This window comes from Phaseolus vulgaris, chromosome 8, assembly GCF_000499845.2.
Source record: "Phaseolus vulgaris cultivar G19833 chromosome 8, P. vulgaris v2.0, whole genome shotgun sequence".
Taxonomy (NCBI): Eukaryota; Viridiplantae; Streptophyta; class Magnoliopsida; order Fabales; family Fabaceae; genus Phaseolus; species Phaseolus vulgaris.
The window spans coordinates 60,848,836-60,865,743 of record NC_023752.2 but is presented as its reverse complement, the minus strand read 5'-3'; the positions used below and the strand labels follow the sequence as shown (position 1 = coordinate 60,865,743).

Genomic DNA, 16,908 nt, shown 5'->3' with positions numbered 1-16,908 from the left:
CATGCTTGTCTTTCTATGAATGCTTCAGGGCAAAGGGTGCAAGCTTATTTCAAGGGTAGAGCTTCATAAATTCACATATTTATAATATTTAGTTAGGGAAATGAAAAAAGAAGTTTCATGTTTATAATATTGGAGTGCACAATTCCCCTTATATGACCTACCTAGGTTTTTCTTGGGTCATTAGAAGCCCAATTAACTCCAATATTTAATATTTGATTTTTCAAAATAATTATATTTATTAAACTTTTCTTTAATTTTTTTTATAAATTTTATTAATAAATAATATTTTTAAAAACAATTTATTTTCAGTTTTAAACTAATTGTTTAAAAAAATTATTTTTAAATTATATTTAAGAACAATTTTAATACTACACTAAAAGTAAGTTACTAACCTTTGTTAATTCAATTAAAATAAATTAATTATACTAATGAACTTCGATTTAATTAAACTAAATTACCTGACTTCTTTTCCTTTTTCATCACTATTACTACACATCAATACCTAATTTCTCACTAAGCTAATTAAACAAAACATTGAAACTAAGCTAACATTCTCCCAAAGAAGACCGTATTGTGTAGGTTTTCTTGCAATTTACAAAGTAATTATAAAAATGGATATATTTTAAAAAAATTATCTACGAACATGACACAACTTTATTGGGAAAAAGTCGTGCAAGCATAGAAATATTTCAAATTTGTCATCAAAAAGTGAAATCGTGTCATGACACAACTTTAGTGTAAGAGAAGTAAAGTTTCACTCACCATTTTGATTAATCTTGATGTGTTTTTTATTTTATTTTAAATGATGTGGTATCTCTTCAGTTGTTTTTATTAGACTAAAAGTGGTACATCCTTAACATGACTTCTAAAATTATTTTATTATTTATGTTCATATTAATACATACAATTTTATATAAAAATGATTATGTTATTATTAATTATTTATCTAAAAAAATATTTGTGAAATGTAAAAGTTATTATTATGCAATCATTAAAAAAAAAAAAAGACCAGTAGATAGTTTTATAAAAAAATATAAGAAAATAAAATATGTTAAAATATATAAGTTATTATAAAGATTTTAATTAGGGATAACATTAAATTAAACTTGTTAGTTTTATGATGTTATATATTAATATTTGTTTGGTTATTTTGCAGGATAGTTGAAAAAAATAAGCTATAAATTACAAGGACTCACTAATGAAGTTGACAACTAAGATCCACTCTCATCCCTTCCCTTTTTTGAAACATGACCTTTCAAGAAGGCTTAAAAAACAAATAAAAGATCACCTTTCTCTAATAGATAAATTATTTGTAAAAAATAATAAAAATTATTTGATGTAATATAATAGTGTTTATATTATAATTTAATTCCAATTTGCGTTACATTCTGTCTTAAAATTTATAGCTTCAATTTTTTTTCAATTTTCCAACATTTTGCCTATCATTAGTTTTTAATTTCATAAATAATATTTTCATATACAAATAATTTATATTGTACATTAAAATTAAAGAATATTATCCAATGCAGAAGTCGTATCAAAGGTGCACAACTATTGCAGATCTCACATTGACTAAAAATGAGAATATTTCATTGCATATAAGTGGGTGCAAACCTCACTCCATGAACTGGTTTTATGGGATTGAGTTAAGCTTAAAGTCTACTTCGTAATAACAACTTTAGTCTAATATAAAAGTAATTGAAATCGTGTCGACATGATAAGACTTCAGTTCAAATAAAATGATTTGAATAGACACGACTTCTCCTCTTACACTAAAGTTGTGCCGACATGATAAGACTTCAACTTAAATTAAATTACATGTAATATGATTTAAACAGACACGACTATTTAAAAGAAAGAAAAACATGAAAGATTAATCAAAGTTTATGTACATCAAACTTTGATAAATTTAAAATCATCTCATGTTTGTATGATTTAGAAATTATATCACACTAACAGAACTTAGAAATTGTATCATTGTCACGAATTGGAATGGAAAGTTATCTGAAATTAACACGACTTACTATCAATATTTTTTTTTAAAAATTGAGATTTAGGTAATTACTTTGTAAAACTTCACGGGTGTTATTAAAGAACCCATTTTGTATATCCTGTGTACTTGTGCAATCCGCGTGAGTGAATTAATTAGATGAAAACAAAACCAAAAAGGAGGTGTTGGTATTGTTATGGGGGCACGAGTGAGAACGGGAGTTTAATAAAGAGTTTTTTTTTTTTTAATTTGATTATTTCCTTAAAAAATAAAATATATTATTTTGTTCTCTTTATTCTTACTAACTATGTATATTCTTTGATTTTTTTAAATATATTTAAATAATATGAATTAATATATGCGTATGCATATTTGAAATTTTTGTCAAATTAAATAATAAATACTTTTTTTATCAATAAAGTGTTTTTTTTTCAACTTTTATATCTCTTATATTGTTTTCTAAGCATTTTAATTTTTTTCACTTTCTTTTACTTTTTAAGTTATTAATTCTATTTATTTATTTTAGTATTTTTTATTATCCATGCAATCTATACACTAATATTTATATTAGTATTTATTGATATATTAATATAAATCGTTCTATAACATAATATTTTAATTTTTCCAAAATTTAGGTTATTTTATTGTATATATATTTTAAAATTTTAATTTGTAACTTGTCCTATAACCTGACTATATATTCCACATTTCTTTATATTTCTTATTTTATAATTTCATTTAATTTATTCAGAATGTCAACATGTATAATCTTTATATGTAAATTTTGAATGTAAAACTAGCATTTAAGTTATAGACTTTATTTGCAGGAAGAAATTACTTATTTGTTGTGAATATTTAAAAAAAAAGTAATTGTTTTTATGCTAAATATTTAAAAAGAATAAAATTCATTTTATGCTTCTTCATTTTCTTTATTAGTGATATCTCTATTATTTTTCTATTTATTTACCTGTGTACTTTAATCCTCACAATAATCAATTGAAAAATACAATAATATTTTTTGTAAAAACATATTTATCCTTTAATTAATTATTTTTAATTTGACTTTATTTATTATTTTATAATTAAAGTGAATCAACTTCATCGTATATATGGATATATATTTTCTATTAAAAGTTGTAAAAAATCACACAAAGTCAAGTTTTTGATAAATACTCGTATATTATTAACAAATAATTGTAAAATATTTGACAAAAAAATTATGTTATTCTATATATATATATATATATCACATAAAATATTAAATTATGAAAGTAAACGATAAGAAGTGTACTTTAAACCTAACTTAACATCATAAAATCAATTTTATGAATTGAAATTTGCATCCACTTATAAATGATGAAATATCTTAATCTCTAGTTGTTGTGGATCTACAACATACCTCCCTCGCACCGAAGATTACTAACTCGTACGTGAAAATATATGTTATGGATAGCGGGTGACACGATAGACCCAACAAACTTTAATGAAAATAAACTTTAAATAACTTGATATAATGTTAAAATTTAGATTTTAAACCGATTTTATGAAGTTGAGTTAAATTTAAAATTATTTTTTAATGTTTAGTTATATCATTATTATTGTACTTTCAAATGATAAACGTTTTTTTTTAAATAAATCCGAAATTTTTTATAATAATTTAATAAAAATATATATAATTTGATATTAATTTTTGAAAAGAAGAAAACAAAGGAGTAAATAAACGTCAATGGTCAAGTAGAGTGACGAGAATGAGAGGAGAAGATAGCGCGTGGATGTGTCCTCAACGGTGGTTCACATAATACCAACAAAATAACAATCATTAGAAGATGCAATTCGGAAGAATAGGACAACACACTCTCAAATTGTCACACAGATTCACGTTGAAGAACACCAACCTATTAGAGAGCGTAACAAACTTTAACCATCACAACCTTTTAGAGACCGTTCCAATTCTCACATTTCAAACTTCCCAACACTCACAATTTCTCACTTCCCTCACTTTCTCAATTTCCATCACGAAATTGTTACGGAAACAACAATGGCGGCTTCCGATGGAAGCGAATACTTCGAATTAGGATCCATGGGAAGCGAGAGCTTCGCCATGGCCTCCAACTCCGAGACTGTGGCGGAGGACGAGGAGGAGCTGCAGTGGGCGGCGCTCTCCAGGTTGCCGTCGCAGAAACGCATCAACTACGCTCTCCTCCGCGCCTCCTCTTCCCGTACGCAACCTCCAACCTCCGCCCCCGACAACTTAGTCGACGTCCGAAAGCTCAGCCGCTCTCGCCGCGAACTCGTCGTGAAGAAAGCTCTGGCCACCACCGACCAAGACAACTACCGCCTCCTCTGCGCCATAAAAGAACGCTTCGACAGGTTCCGCTTTCTGATTAGTTTGTTTTTTCTCTTTTCTATTTTCCGCGTTTGAGACTCTTCAAAATTACTGATCTATAATTCGATATTGCTATTGTTCCTGTTTTTCGACTGCGGTAGGGTTGGGCTGGAGGTGCCGAAGATCGAGGTGAGGTTCAAGAACCTGAACGTCTCTGCCAATGTTCAAATCGGTTCCAGAGCTCTTCCAACACTGCTCAACTATTCTCGCGATTGCTTGGAGGTTAATTTCGTCTTTATGTTTTCGCTAGTGTATTTTTTATAAAGTGATGCCTATCCTAACAAACTTTTGCATGCGGTTGCCGCGCAGGGTATCTTTACCAAAATGAGGTTATGCCAACCGAAACGGCATTCCCTTACCATACTGAACGATGTCAGTGGCGTTATCAAGCCAGGAAGGTAACAGTGCTTTTTTACTTTCTTCTTTCTACGCGCGTTTTCGTCCGCGGCTCGCAACGTGATAGTAATAGTACTATCACGGATGCATGCTTCTTTATTTGTTCGGTTCATAGCTTTCATGTGCGCGCGCTGATGTAACTGTTATCCTACTTTTTGGCTGTATCGCAGGATGACTTTGTTGTTAGGACCTCCGGGAGCAGGTAAATCCAGCTTGCTTCTGGCTCTCGCGGGAAAGCTTGATAAAACCCTCAAGGTGATTACTAAAATATGTATATTTTAAATAATGATACATAAACACTTTATTTTCTTTCCTTGTATTCATATTCTATTGTAGAAAAAAATATTTAAACAGGATCTTTCAATATATTTTTTATTGTTAGTTATGAAATTGATTAGAAATAAAATTGTAAGATATTCATTAAATAAGAAACAAAAACTTCAAATTTTATATTTTGACAATTTTTAAATAATAATAATAATTTTAGTTAAACAATACCTACTTTAACAAAAAAACTATTTAATTTAGTTGTTGATTGGCTATATTTTTTTAAAGGTGGCAAAAATATCAAACACTTTCTGAAAAAAATCGTGTGTATTTTATAAGGAAAAAAGTTTTGTTAACACTAGACAGTAAATAAATAAAGCTGATAAAAAAAAAACTAGACAGTAAATAACACTATTTAACAACCCTTTGTAATAATATTATAATATTTTAAATTAAAATGAAAATAGTTAAAATATTAATTTATTTATTTGTTAGCAATGTGTTTTTAATGTAGGGAGAGTCAAGGTATCAGGATTCGTTTTATAATACATTATTCTTGCTGATATGTTTGCACAGAAAACTGGTTCTGTAACATACAATGGCCACGAGGTGAATGAGTTTTTTGTTCGACGGACTTCTGCATACATTAGCCAAACAGATGATCACGTTGCAGAACTGACAGTACGAGAATGTTTGGATTTTGCTGCTAGATGTCAAGGCGCAGAAGAAGGTTTTGCAGGTAAACATTAATTGAATTATTGAAGAGTTTCTATATATCTGACAACTAAATTTGTACAAATGTGCTTAACTCTCGCAGCATATACAAGTGAACTTGGCCGCCTGGAAAAGGAAAGGAACGTAAGACCTAGTGCAGAAGTTGACGCGTTTATGAAGGTTATTATCCTAAATGTCTAGTATGAAAATCATGATGCGTGCCTTCACTGTCTATTATGGGCTATCTTGATGTCTGATGTTGAAATTTGATAAACCTCACAGGCATCATCTGTCGGAGGTAAAAAACACAGCGTGAATACTGACTACATTTTGAAAGTTCTTGGTCTCGATGTATGTTCAGAGACAATAGTTGGAAACGATATGATGCGAGGGGTTTCTGGCGGCCAAAAGAAGAGAGTTACAACAGGTTTTTCCCTCTCTGTCTCTGACAATGATACATGAGGTCAGAATGTTTAGTATTTTGCTTCTGTAGTGGCCGAGGACCCGATATCGAAAGATACAATTCTTGATTAAGATATACTTTTAATGATATTATATTATATTGTTTTTGGAATTTAAATCTAACTGATCTTATAAATCTAATTCAATAAGGTGAAGTTGTATTTTACCATTAAATTCGTTGTATCTCTGATCAACAACTTAGAATTTGCAAGATAACTGTAATGTATCACGGAGGAATCAAGTAGAGATTTCGGCTAAAACTCTGTTTCAGCATCAGATAAAAGAATAACCGTACATATATTTGTTGAAGCTATTTTTCCATGAAAAGGCTATTGCATTGTTGCTTGAACTGACGCAAATATTTTTTCAATTGAGTATGTAGTTACTAGTTAGTCAGTTGCTTCTAGATAGTTCAAAAATGACGATTTTTTGAATATTTTAACTGTGTTTTAAGTCCATGCATTTGCAGCAAACAATGACTTCTTGTTTTGTATCTTTTAGGAGAGATGATTGTTGGTCCAAGAAAAACACTATTTATGGATGAGATATCAACTGGTCTTGATAGCTCTACTACGTTCCAGATTGTAAAATGCATAAAGAACTTTGTTCATCAAATGGATGCTACAGTACTCATGGCTCTCCTTCAGCCAGCTCCTGAAACATTTGAGCTATTTGATGATCTGGTGCTTCTGTCAGAAGGTTACGTTGTATATCAAGGCCCTCGAGAAGACGTGCTCGAGTTTTTTCAGTCATTAGGTTTTCAACTTCCACCTCGTAAGGGAATCGCTGACTTTCTACAGGAGGTATATCTTCTTGACATATTTTCATGATCAATTAAATGTCTCCATCAAATGTTGCTCGAGTACTTTCTTTTCTTTTGTCAGGTGACATCTAAAAAGGATCAAGCACAATACTGGGCAGATCCTTCAAAACCATATGCGTTCGTCTCAGTTGCTGAAATTGCAAAAGCCTTTAAAAATTCCAAATTTGGAAGGTATGTGGAATCCTTGCAAAGTCATCCATATGATAAATCAAAAGGTCATCCTTCAGCTTTGGCTAGAACTAAATATGCCGTGCCAAGATGGGATATTGCTAAAGCTTGCTTTGCAAGAGAACTACTTTTGATGAAAAGGCATAGCTTTCTTTATATTTTTAGGACCTGCCAGGTACGCTTGAAAATTCTATCATTCTTATATTGGTGCAGTTTAGTAATTGAAAATCACACATGGTATACTTGGAATCTAAACACAAAATATCATATATTTTTTTAGTACTAATTATTAGATGCACTAAATAACATCTATCTTGTCTCTTTTATTTTAAAAAAAAATACCTCTATCACATAAGTAATCCAACACTTAAAAGAAAAAAAGGTATAATCTGGAAAAAAGAAAAAGGTGTTAAAAAATCATTTTTCATATTTTTTTTAGTTAACTAGTTTAGTTTACACACGCCCATATACCCAAATAAATAACTAAAATTCTTATTTTTATTTTACTGTATTATTAAGGAACACAGAAAATATTTTTAGATAAATAAAAATATAGGATATTTTCAATATAAGAAAATACATTTTATTTTGTATTTTATTATAATTAAAAACATAAAATCTTATTTATATTTTATTTCTTGTTTTAAAATATAAAGAAAATTATATTTAAATATTTGTATCATTATTGCACAAAACTTTACAATAACATATTTCCCTTTTGTAATTATTATTAATATTATTAAATAAATAAAAAACAAAAACAAAAACAAAAGGGCAGAAAATATACCGCACTTTACGGAATAATGATATATGGACAATTTGAGCCATTATACAACTCTTCATTTATGATATAAAAAATGGTATTTTTGTCATTTTATATCAAAATTAAAATTTTAGATAAAAAAAAAGAATTGTATACTGGAATAAGTTGTCATTATATCATTTTCATTACGGATTCACGTGCATGTCCATTGTTGTAGGTCAGTGGCATTATATATATCACATTGAGTGTGTCTTTGAGTATTTTTCGTCTGTCTTAATAAATCTAATTTAAGATTTGACTTATCGTAGTTAAATTTCCTCTGTATGGCGTTCTACTGTATTGAGATATAATAATTACCCAGATAAGCATGATTCAGTTATTTTTGACATTTTCTTTCTAATATTTAATTTCATTTTTATATTCTTTCTTGTTTTAAACTATTAAAATATTTTTATTATATTAGCTAATTTAAATAATTTACTAACTTTTTTATTTTTAGTTTTGTAACAAAATTTTAAGTTATATATTTAATTATTTTACTTTTTATATCATTTGTTTGATTTGTTTTAATTGTTATTTATATAATTATAACTTTTTTTTCTTGATATTTGACATAATTTTTTATATTAAATATATAAAAATATTTGTTTTGTTAGTTTTATTTTTTATAAAAAATATTTAATTAATATTTAAAACAATAAAAAAATAGACACAAACACGAATTTTCCACTAAAATGAAGCAAAAGATTCATATCCAATAAATATATAAAAAAATTATTTTGGAAATAAAAATGGGATAGTCAAACCCCTATCATTCCTAAAAGAAAAAAAAGTAAAATATTGTTTTTAAAATTTTCATCCTTTAATCCATAAATTTAAACAATAATTTTTTGGTAATAATATCTGTACAAGTACTCTATCATGAAAATATGATTGTTATCATGATTAAGTTACACTGCAATTTTTTATGCTTTTCATGACAATATGATTACTAGCTTAATTATATGCTTTAGGGGCGGTTTTTTTTTCAAAAAGATGGATGATACAAATTAATTAAATTAAGAATTAAGTTCTTGAATTACGAGTTCTTTTAATATGATATATTTAATTTTTTTAATATATAAAAAGTTTATAATTAAATCCTCAGAGTAAGATTCAGTTAATAGATTGCAAAGTTAACCCCATTAACATATTTTAAAACATAAAAAATCATTCAAACTTTTAAATAATTCAAATAACTTATTAATTAAATCATGTAAAAACGGTAGTAGGTCTTTATTTCTGTTACAACTATCTAGTTATGCTGTTTTTTTTGGTATGTTTGAGTTTGCAGAACTTGTTTTTAATTCTGATATATGTTTTCAAAGCATAATGGTTGAATTGGTTGTTTGTGTACAAAGGTTGATACACTTAAAATTAATTAATTTTTTTTTGATAAAAATAATAATTTATTAATTAAATCCAAAAATTACTGTTAGATAAATAAATAACGTTAACTCAGGTCATATAAGTTAGGAAAAGATTACTTTTACACAAGAAAGATTAAATTACATCTTCTTGACAATATATTATAATAATATAATAATATTTTAAATTAAAAATAATTAAAAAATGATTTTTTTTTATTTGCATGACACCTAAGTTATATTCACTGCAATTGCCTTTGTGTGTGCATGTGTCAAATACAAGAATTTGAGGTAAAACACAATATAAGCCCGTGTATGCGATTAATAATTAGTTTGTTAGTTTTTGTAATAACTATTTAAAAGTTATATAAATTCTAATTTTAACTGGTTGATATTTTTTATATACTTATTGTGAACAGAAATTAAACTTCATAATATTTGCAACTTCTCAATATTTGTTTTCAATTTCTTTGAACTATTTGAATATTCACAATTTTCTCTCTTTTGGTCCATATGTATTTACATTTAATTCTTTTTTTTTTGCTGGCAAAGGTTGCTTTTGTTGGATTTGTCACATGTACAGTATTCCTGCGAACAAGGTTACATCCTACAGATGAGGTTTACGGACGCCTTTATCTTTCTGCTCTATTTTTTGGGTTGGTTCACATGATGTTTAATGGATTTTCTGAGCTACCACTCTTGATAAGTCGGCTTCCAGTGTTTTATAAGCAAAGAGATAATTTGTTCTATCCTGCATGGGCGTGGTCTGTTACCAGTTGGGTTCTACGCATACCCTATTCAGTTATTGAGGCTGTTATATGGACTGTTGTTGTATATTACAGTGTTGGATTTGCTCCATCAGCGGGAAGGTATCTTAATTTTATACAATTTTGTACGTTGCATGTTTTCTTTTCAACCCTCGTAATAATTGAATTTTGTTAAATATTTCAGGTTTTTCCGCTACATGCTTTTACTTTTTTTAATGCATCAAATGGCATTAGGTCTCTTCCGTATGATGGCTGCTATTGCACGAGATATGGTTCTTGCCAATACATATGGATCAGCTTCACTACTTGTTGTATTCTTATTAGGAGGATTTATAATACCTAAAGGTAGGCAACACCGTAAATTGTATATTAAAGTTAACGATATTGTTTTTAGTAGTGATTTGGCTGTTATTCCTTCAGCAATGATTAAACCATGGTGGATTTGGGGCTACTGGTTGTCACCCCTTACCTACGGACAACGTGCTATAACAGTTAATGAATTTACTGCTTCAAGATGGATGCAGGTAATGCATTTGGTTTTACTTTATGAATTCATGTGCTGACCCTACCCCAAGAGTTAACCTGTCAAGAATGATTTTTATGTCTAGAACCTTCTTACAATTAGCTTTGTGGACTGCTGTAAGCACGGTAAAGGCATAGGATTTCCTTGGCTTGTATTAAAACTTAATTTAATTACGAAGAATGAGTGGAAGAAGGTAAACTTTTGATCACCTGGTTGTAGTGATTTTAATACCCTCTCAACTCATCAAAATCATAAACGGAAGGAGTAGAACGTCTTATGTAACTTTTATCAGGGAAGAGTTTATCGAATATATTTATGGTTTACAGTGTAAACTGTCTGCAGCAATCCGAGAATGGGGCGAGCGGAGTTGGATACAATGTCCTAGTCTCAAACAACCTACCAACTGTTGACTACTGGTATTGGATTGGTGTTGCAGTTGTACTTGCCTATTCGCTTTTTTTCAACAACATGGTCACTGTGGCCTTGACCTTTTTGAATCGTAAGTTTTCAATAATATTTCCCACTATTTTTCCATTTAAAAGCATGTTTTCTCTCTTGAAATTTAATTACTATTCCCTTTGGGCTGGAAGTTTCTTTAGTCATAAATATTCTAAGTTATTTTCATTTAGTAAAAGTTTTTGTTAACGCCGTAATTAACATACTTTGACACCGACTTATAATAATATAATAATATTTTAAATTAAAAAACAAAATAAATATAATTAAAATAATAATTTTTGGTATGTAGAATGATGTATTTTATTGTTTCTGGTGTCAAAGTATCACCACCTTTCATTTAATCCCCTTCTTTTTGTCTCGTTATTTTTTTAATGAAGCCCCACAAAAAGCACGAACAGTTATTCCAGACGATGACTCGGAAAAGAAATCTTCCGGTAACGACCCGCCAAACTTTTGCATGATCAAATTATCCAGAGAGTCATAATGTATTATTACTGACCAAAAATGTCTCACTATCCATTACATGGGTTCTTCAGGGAGTAATCAGGTCCATGAAATGAGTACCCGTGCCAAACCCGCGAGAGAGGACAGTAATAAGAAAGGAATGATTCTTCCATTTCAACCACTGACAATGACATTCCACAATGTCAATTATTTTGTTGATATGCCAAAGGTGGGGGATTTGTAATTTGGCAATTTCGAATTTTATTACCTGATGCACTATTCTATATTGTGACGTACTCACCACAAAATATAGAAGTGGTCGTTTCATTATACTTAACTAGTTCTAAAAGAATTTTTGTTTTTTTAGGAGATAAGCAAGCAAGGCGTACCTGAAACTCGGTTGCAGCTCTTGACAAGCGTGAGTGGTGTTTTCTCTCCCGGTGTACTTACAGCATTAGTGGGCTCAAGTGGAGCTGGAAAGACCACTTTGATGGACGTACTGGCTGGTAGGAAAACTGGAGGGTACATAGAAGGGGACATTAAAATTTCGGGTTACCCAAAAGAGCAACGAACATTTGCCAGAGTATCAGGATATGTTGAACAAAATGATATACATTCTCCTCAAGTAACAATTGAGGAGTCACTATTGTTTTCTTCAGCTCTTCGCCTTCCAAGGGAAGTTGACGTTCCTAAAAGACTTGTAAGTTGTTTCATGACAAATGATATAACTTATAGTGCTGAATTATTTCCAAACTTTCAATTCACTGGAATATTCTACAGGAGTTTGTTGAACAAGTGATGAAACTAGTGGAGCTTGATTCTTTGAAGAATGCTTTGGTTGGTATGCCAGGTAGTTCTGGCTTATCAACCGAGCAGAGAAAGCGATTAACAATAGCAGTGGAGCTTGTAGCAAACCCTTCCATTATTTTTATGGATGAGCCTACTTCTGGACTTGATGCACGTGCAGCAGCTATTGTTATGCGAGCTGTTCGAAATACTGTTGATACTGGTAGAACTGTGGTTTGCACCATACATCAACCAAGTATTGATATATTTGAAGCATTTGATGATGTTAGTCTAATTAAATCTTTTTCAGCTGTTTTGATAACTAATGATGCAATAGCTTCTATCAGAGTCTAAAGCTTAACTTTTTCTCTACCCAGTTACTTCTTATGAAACGTGGCGGACGAGTAATATATGGGGGAAAGCTGGGTGTTCAGTCTCAGATAATGACAGATTACTTTCAGGTGAGTTTGGAATCTACTTCTGTATTATTAGTCTGCTGCTAGAAGAGTGATATTGCATATTATGTAATTTCTTTCATTGCTGTCTATACCTGATTGTCTAATTGGAAGCATCCTACTTTTCCATCGAATCATCCTAGGAGATATGCATCTGTAAATGGCGTAGCTGATAGAGGGTCTTGCAAGTATGATTGAAGGTATAGGATTCTGTGGGGAGTACCCAGGACACACGGTGAAAGGGGTCATTTAATTTTATGTGTGTAACATGTATTGTGATTTCTCTGTGGCCTTATGCTTGTATCTGTATGTGATGTAAGTTGCTGCAGCGTGTTACAACAGCAGCAGTGTCATTTTGGTCTAGTTTGAGCTCTCCACGTACAGTTCACTTGTGTAAAGCACCCAAGTGCTCCATTTATTCTATTTTATTTTTTATTGCTAATAAAAAAAACTTAGACAATAAAAATTAGGTTTGTCTTGTATGGATATGAATTTTTTCGTGTTAGATACTTACAATTTTTACACTTGTACTCAATTTTGAAGATTTTTCTTGGTACTTGTTCTACTTTTTATTTAATATAAAAGGAGGAACAAGTAGAGTTGGTAAGAGCATACTAATTGACAGGGTTAGATCCTATTGGGATGAAATATGTGATGCAGAAGAAAAGGGAAAGACAGAGAATGCGGAATCTTTTTTAGTGTTGATCAGCTCTTATGTTAGATTTCTTCGTTAAAACAAATGTCAATATGCAAATGTGCTTCGTTTGTTCTTTACTTGGTTTGTGGTTGTTTTTCGTATCCGCTCTGCAGGGACTAAATGGAATTCCCCCCATTCCAAATGGCTACAATCCGGCTACCTGGGTGCTTGAGGTTACTACGCCTGCTACTGAAGAGAAACTTAATGTAGATTTTGCAGATCTTTACAAGAATTCGGATCAATACAGGTGCTTCTAATTTATAGTTTCTTACGTGCTATTTCTGAGGTTAATTTTCGGTTTCCTTTTTAGAAGATTAGGTTGGCGAGAGATGCTACAAATAAAATGGACTTCTTCTTAAAAGGGAACAAAACATGATGTTTTATACAGCCCTAAAGCTAAAGGAGGCAGAATGGACAGATTTATTTTCAGATGAATGATTAAACTGTTTAGTCAATATTTTTCTCAGGGGGGTGGAGTCTTCTATCATGCAATTTGGACAACCTCCTGCAGGATCTCAACCACTGAAGTTTGATACCATGTATTCACAAAATCTGTTTTCCCAATTTTTACGATGCTTGTGGAAACAAAATCTTGTATACTGGAGAAGTCCAGCGTATAATGCAATGAGGTTATTCTTCACCACAATAAGTGCTCTGATATTTGGTACCGTATTTTGGGATGTTGGCTCAAAAAGGTAACCGCTCTTTTATTATCATTTGTTGTAAAGGGGATTGTTTTAAAATATAACATTAAACTAAAGAAGAGACCGAAATTTAATAAAAAAATATGGGACTTCTTAAGCAGGCGAGGGACTGAGATTTAATGAAATAATTATTTCTTGGGATCTTTTAATTTAACAATGAAACAAAATCACACATAACTGACCCCGCTGTCCGGTGATTATCCTAAAGTCAACATTTATGTGTTTAAAACCATATGTGGTTTTATAATCATCTTAGACTGGTTTTACCAAATTAAATTAAAGATAAATGACTTTCTAAGATATGATGACATTAATCTCTACCCCCCTATACTAATAAAACAGTTGCCTTGCGATTATTCTGTAGGGACTCAACTCAAGAGTTGTTCGTGGTTATGGGAGCTCTTTATTCTGCATGCATGTTTCTTGGGGTAAATAACGCTTCTTCTGTACAGCCAATTGTTTCAATAGAAAGGACTGTCTTTTATAGAGAGAAAGCTGCTGGTATGTACTCTCCACTCGCTTATGCGGCAGCCCAGGTAAGTCTATAATATTAAAAATTAAAGCCTTCTTAGATGTATACTGCACATTGCTCATAGTGATTGCTTAATACGATTGACAGGGGATGATAGAGGTACCATACATTTTTGTTCAGACGATAGTATTTGGTATAATCACATATTTCATGATCAATTTTGAAAGGACACCTGGTAATATTTCAGCTTTACTTTTGTAGATATTTATTACTTTAGATAAAATATGTTTTCATATGTAGTTCCAAAAATTTTGACAGTACTTTTACATTTGAAACCTAATGTATTTCGTTTGTCATTCCATAAATGCTATTGGTTTTGATCTTAGAAGACAGATTAAAGTACTTAAACACGAACCAAACAATAAGATTCATTAATTAAATAGATAACTGATGCTAACCTCCATTCATAAGCAAATATTGAAGTGTAAAAGTTAAATAAGGATTTTGCCTTTTGTTTTTGGTTGAATATCTTATTATTGAAGTTTCCCTCTAGTAGTTTCACTTATATTATATTCCATTTTGCTAATATCAAGTTAAGGTGCATGTGCCTATAACTTTCTTTAATTTTCTTGGTAAATGACATGTTTACATTTAAATTTTGTTATAAACTATATTTAAGATTTTGTAAATGACATATTTAGATGTTAAATGTGAATATGATCTGTCACTAAGTGGATCATTTCTTTTATTTATTGCAGGAAAGTTTTTTCTCTATCTGGTGTTCATGTTCCTAACGTTCACCTACTTCACCTTTTACGGCATGATGGCCGTTGGTCTTACACCTTCCCAACATCTAGCAGCTGTTATTTCTTCAGCATTTTACTCCCTGTGGAATCTACTTTCAGGTTTTCTCATCCCAAAATCGGTGAGTAATCTCACACTTGCAGAACATTTAGCTAGTTTGGGTTATATCTCCCCCGGCCCCTTAACTCGCTCTTTTTTAATCCAGAATTATATAGTTGATACTGCAGTAGAATTGGATTCTGTAAATGCAGTAATTGGTAAAATGGTTTCGTTAAGTATGTTTTGTTCTTGAGAGCAATTGATTCCCATGCATGGTTCTACATGTACTATTCCAGAAAGAAATAGAGAAATGAATCTTTGTAGCTAAAGTAAATTTAGTTTGATGTCTCATTTAAACATGAAAAGTTGTGGTTTGTCTCTTGGATTCTAATTAAGGTCTCTTGACTGGTTGCAATGTCTCAGAGTATTCCCGGGTGGTGGATTTGGTTCTATTATATCTGCCCAATTGCATGGACGTTACGTGGTATTATAACATCTCAGCTTGGTGATGTGGAAACCAATATAGTGGGACCTGGATTCGAGGGCAGTGTGAAAGAGTATTTATCAGTGACTCTTGGATATGAGACTGAAGTGAATGGATTTTCAGCTGTGGGGCTTTCAGTTATTGTGCTTCTTGGATTTATCATTCTCTTCTTTGGCTCTTTCGCAGTATCAGTCAAAGTCTTGAATTTCCAAAAGAGATAAGTGGATAATATAGTTAGAAAAGATAAGAGAATTTATTAAACAGCTCTTTAATATCACACCATAATTCTGACGCTGTTTATTCAATAAAATGTCATTTCTTCGCCAGATCACATTTTTCTTTCTTTTTTCTTTTTGCTAATTTCCCCACCAATTCCAATTCTGAATTTTCAGATGTATGCTGTTTCAGTAATTCTCTTTTTTTTTTATCGAAATAAATAAATTGGAGTTATTGAGAGTTACTCAACCCTTCTAAAAAAACACCTCTTACATTACCATATAAGATTGATAGTTTTTGTTTTGCATGGGAAAGAGTATTTGATATTACATTTTAAGATATTAAAAACAAATATATTACTTATTAAAAGTTTTGATTCCCTTAATAAGCACATTATTCTAATTGGGTATTAAATAAACGCTTCCATTTCCTTCACTTGGTCTTGAAGCCAAGGCCCATTTGGGAAGTCATTTTCGGCCACTTTTTCTCTCCTTCACACCACTTTACCACCTTTCCCTACCTTTTTGCTTTAGTTTTTTGCATTTTGATGGTGCTGTTATATTTTAAAGGAGATACACTAAAAGATTTAAGATCAATGAATTATGAGTCAACTATGTTGTTGGGGTTGGACTTAATTGAATACCTCTCTGTGTCTTCTTCCAATGTGATATTCAATCAAATAC

General features: G+C 30.6%; 1 protein-coding gene across 1 annotated transcript; it reads left to right on the top strand.

Annotated features, from left to right (window-relative positions):
- The first annotated feature begins 3,787 nt into the window (after positions 1-3,787).
- Positions 3,788-16,456, top strand: LOC137826432 (ABC transporter G family member 31-like). The gene is made up of 24 exons (XM_068632390.1): positions 3,788-4,360; positions 4,478-4,598; positions 4,686-4,774; positions 4,943-5,027; positions 5,616-5,778; positions 5,857-5,933; positions 6,036-6,180; positions 6,717-7,018; positions 7,100-7,381; positions 9,928-10,244; positions 10,327-10,487; positions 10,563-10,666; positions 11,008-11,164; positions 11,502-11,558; positions 11,661-11,797; positions 11,936-12,268; positions 12,349-12,639; positions 12,732-12,815; positions 13,620-13,753; positions 13,974-14,201; positions 14,575-14,746; positions 14,830-14,917; positions 15,441-15,607; positions 15,949-16,456. Exons 1-24 carry the CDS (start codon positions 4,029-4,031, stop codon positions 16,228-16,230), a joined length of 4,308 nt encoding a protein of 1,435 aa, XP_068488491.1. The 5' UTR covers positions 3,788-4,028; the 3' UTR covers positions 16,231-16,456.
- Positions 16,457-16,908: the final 452 nt, after the last annotated feature.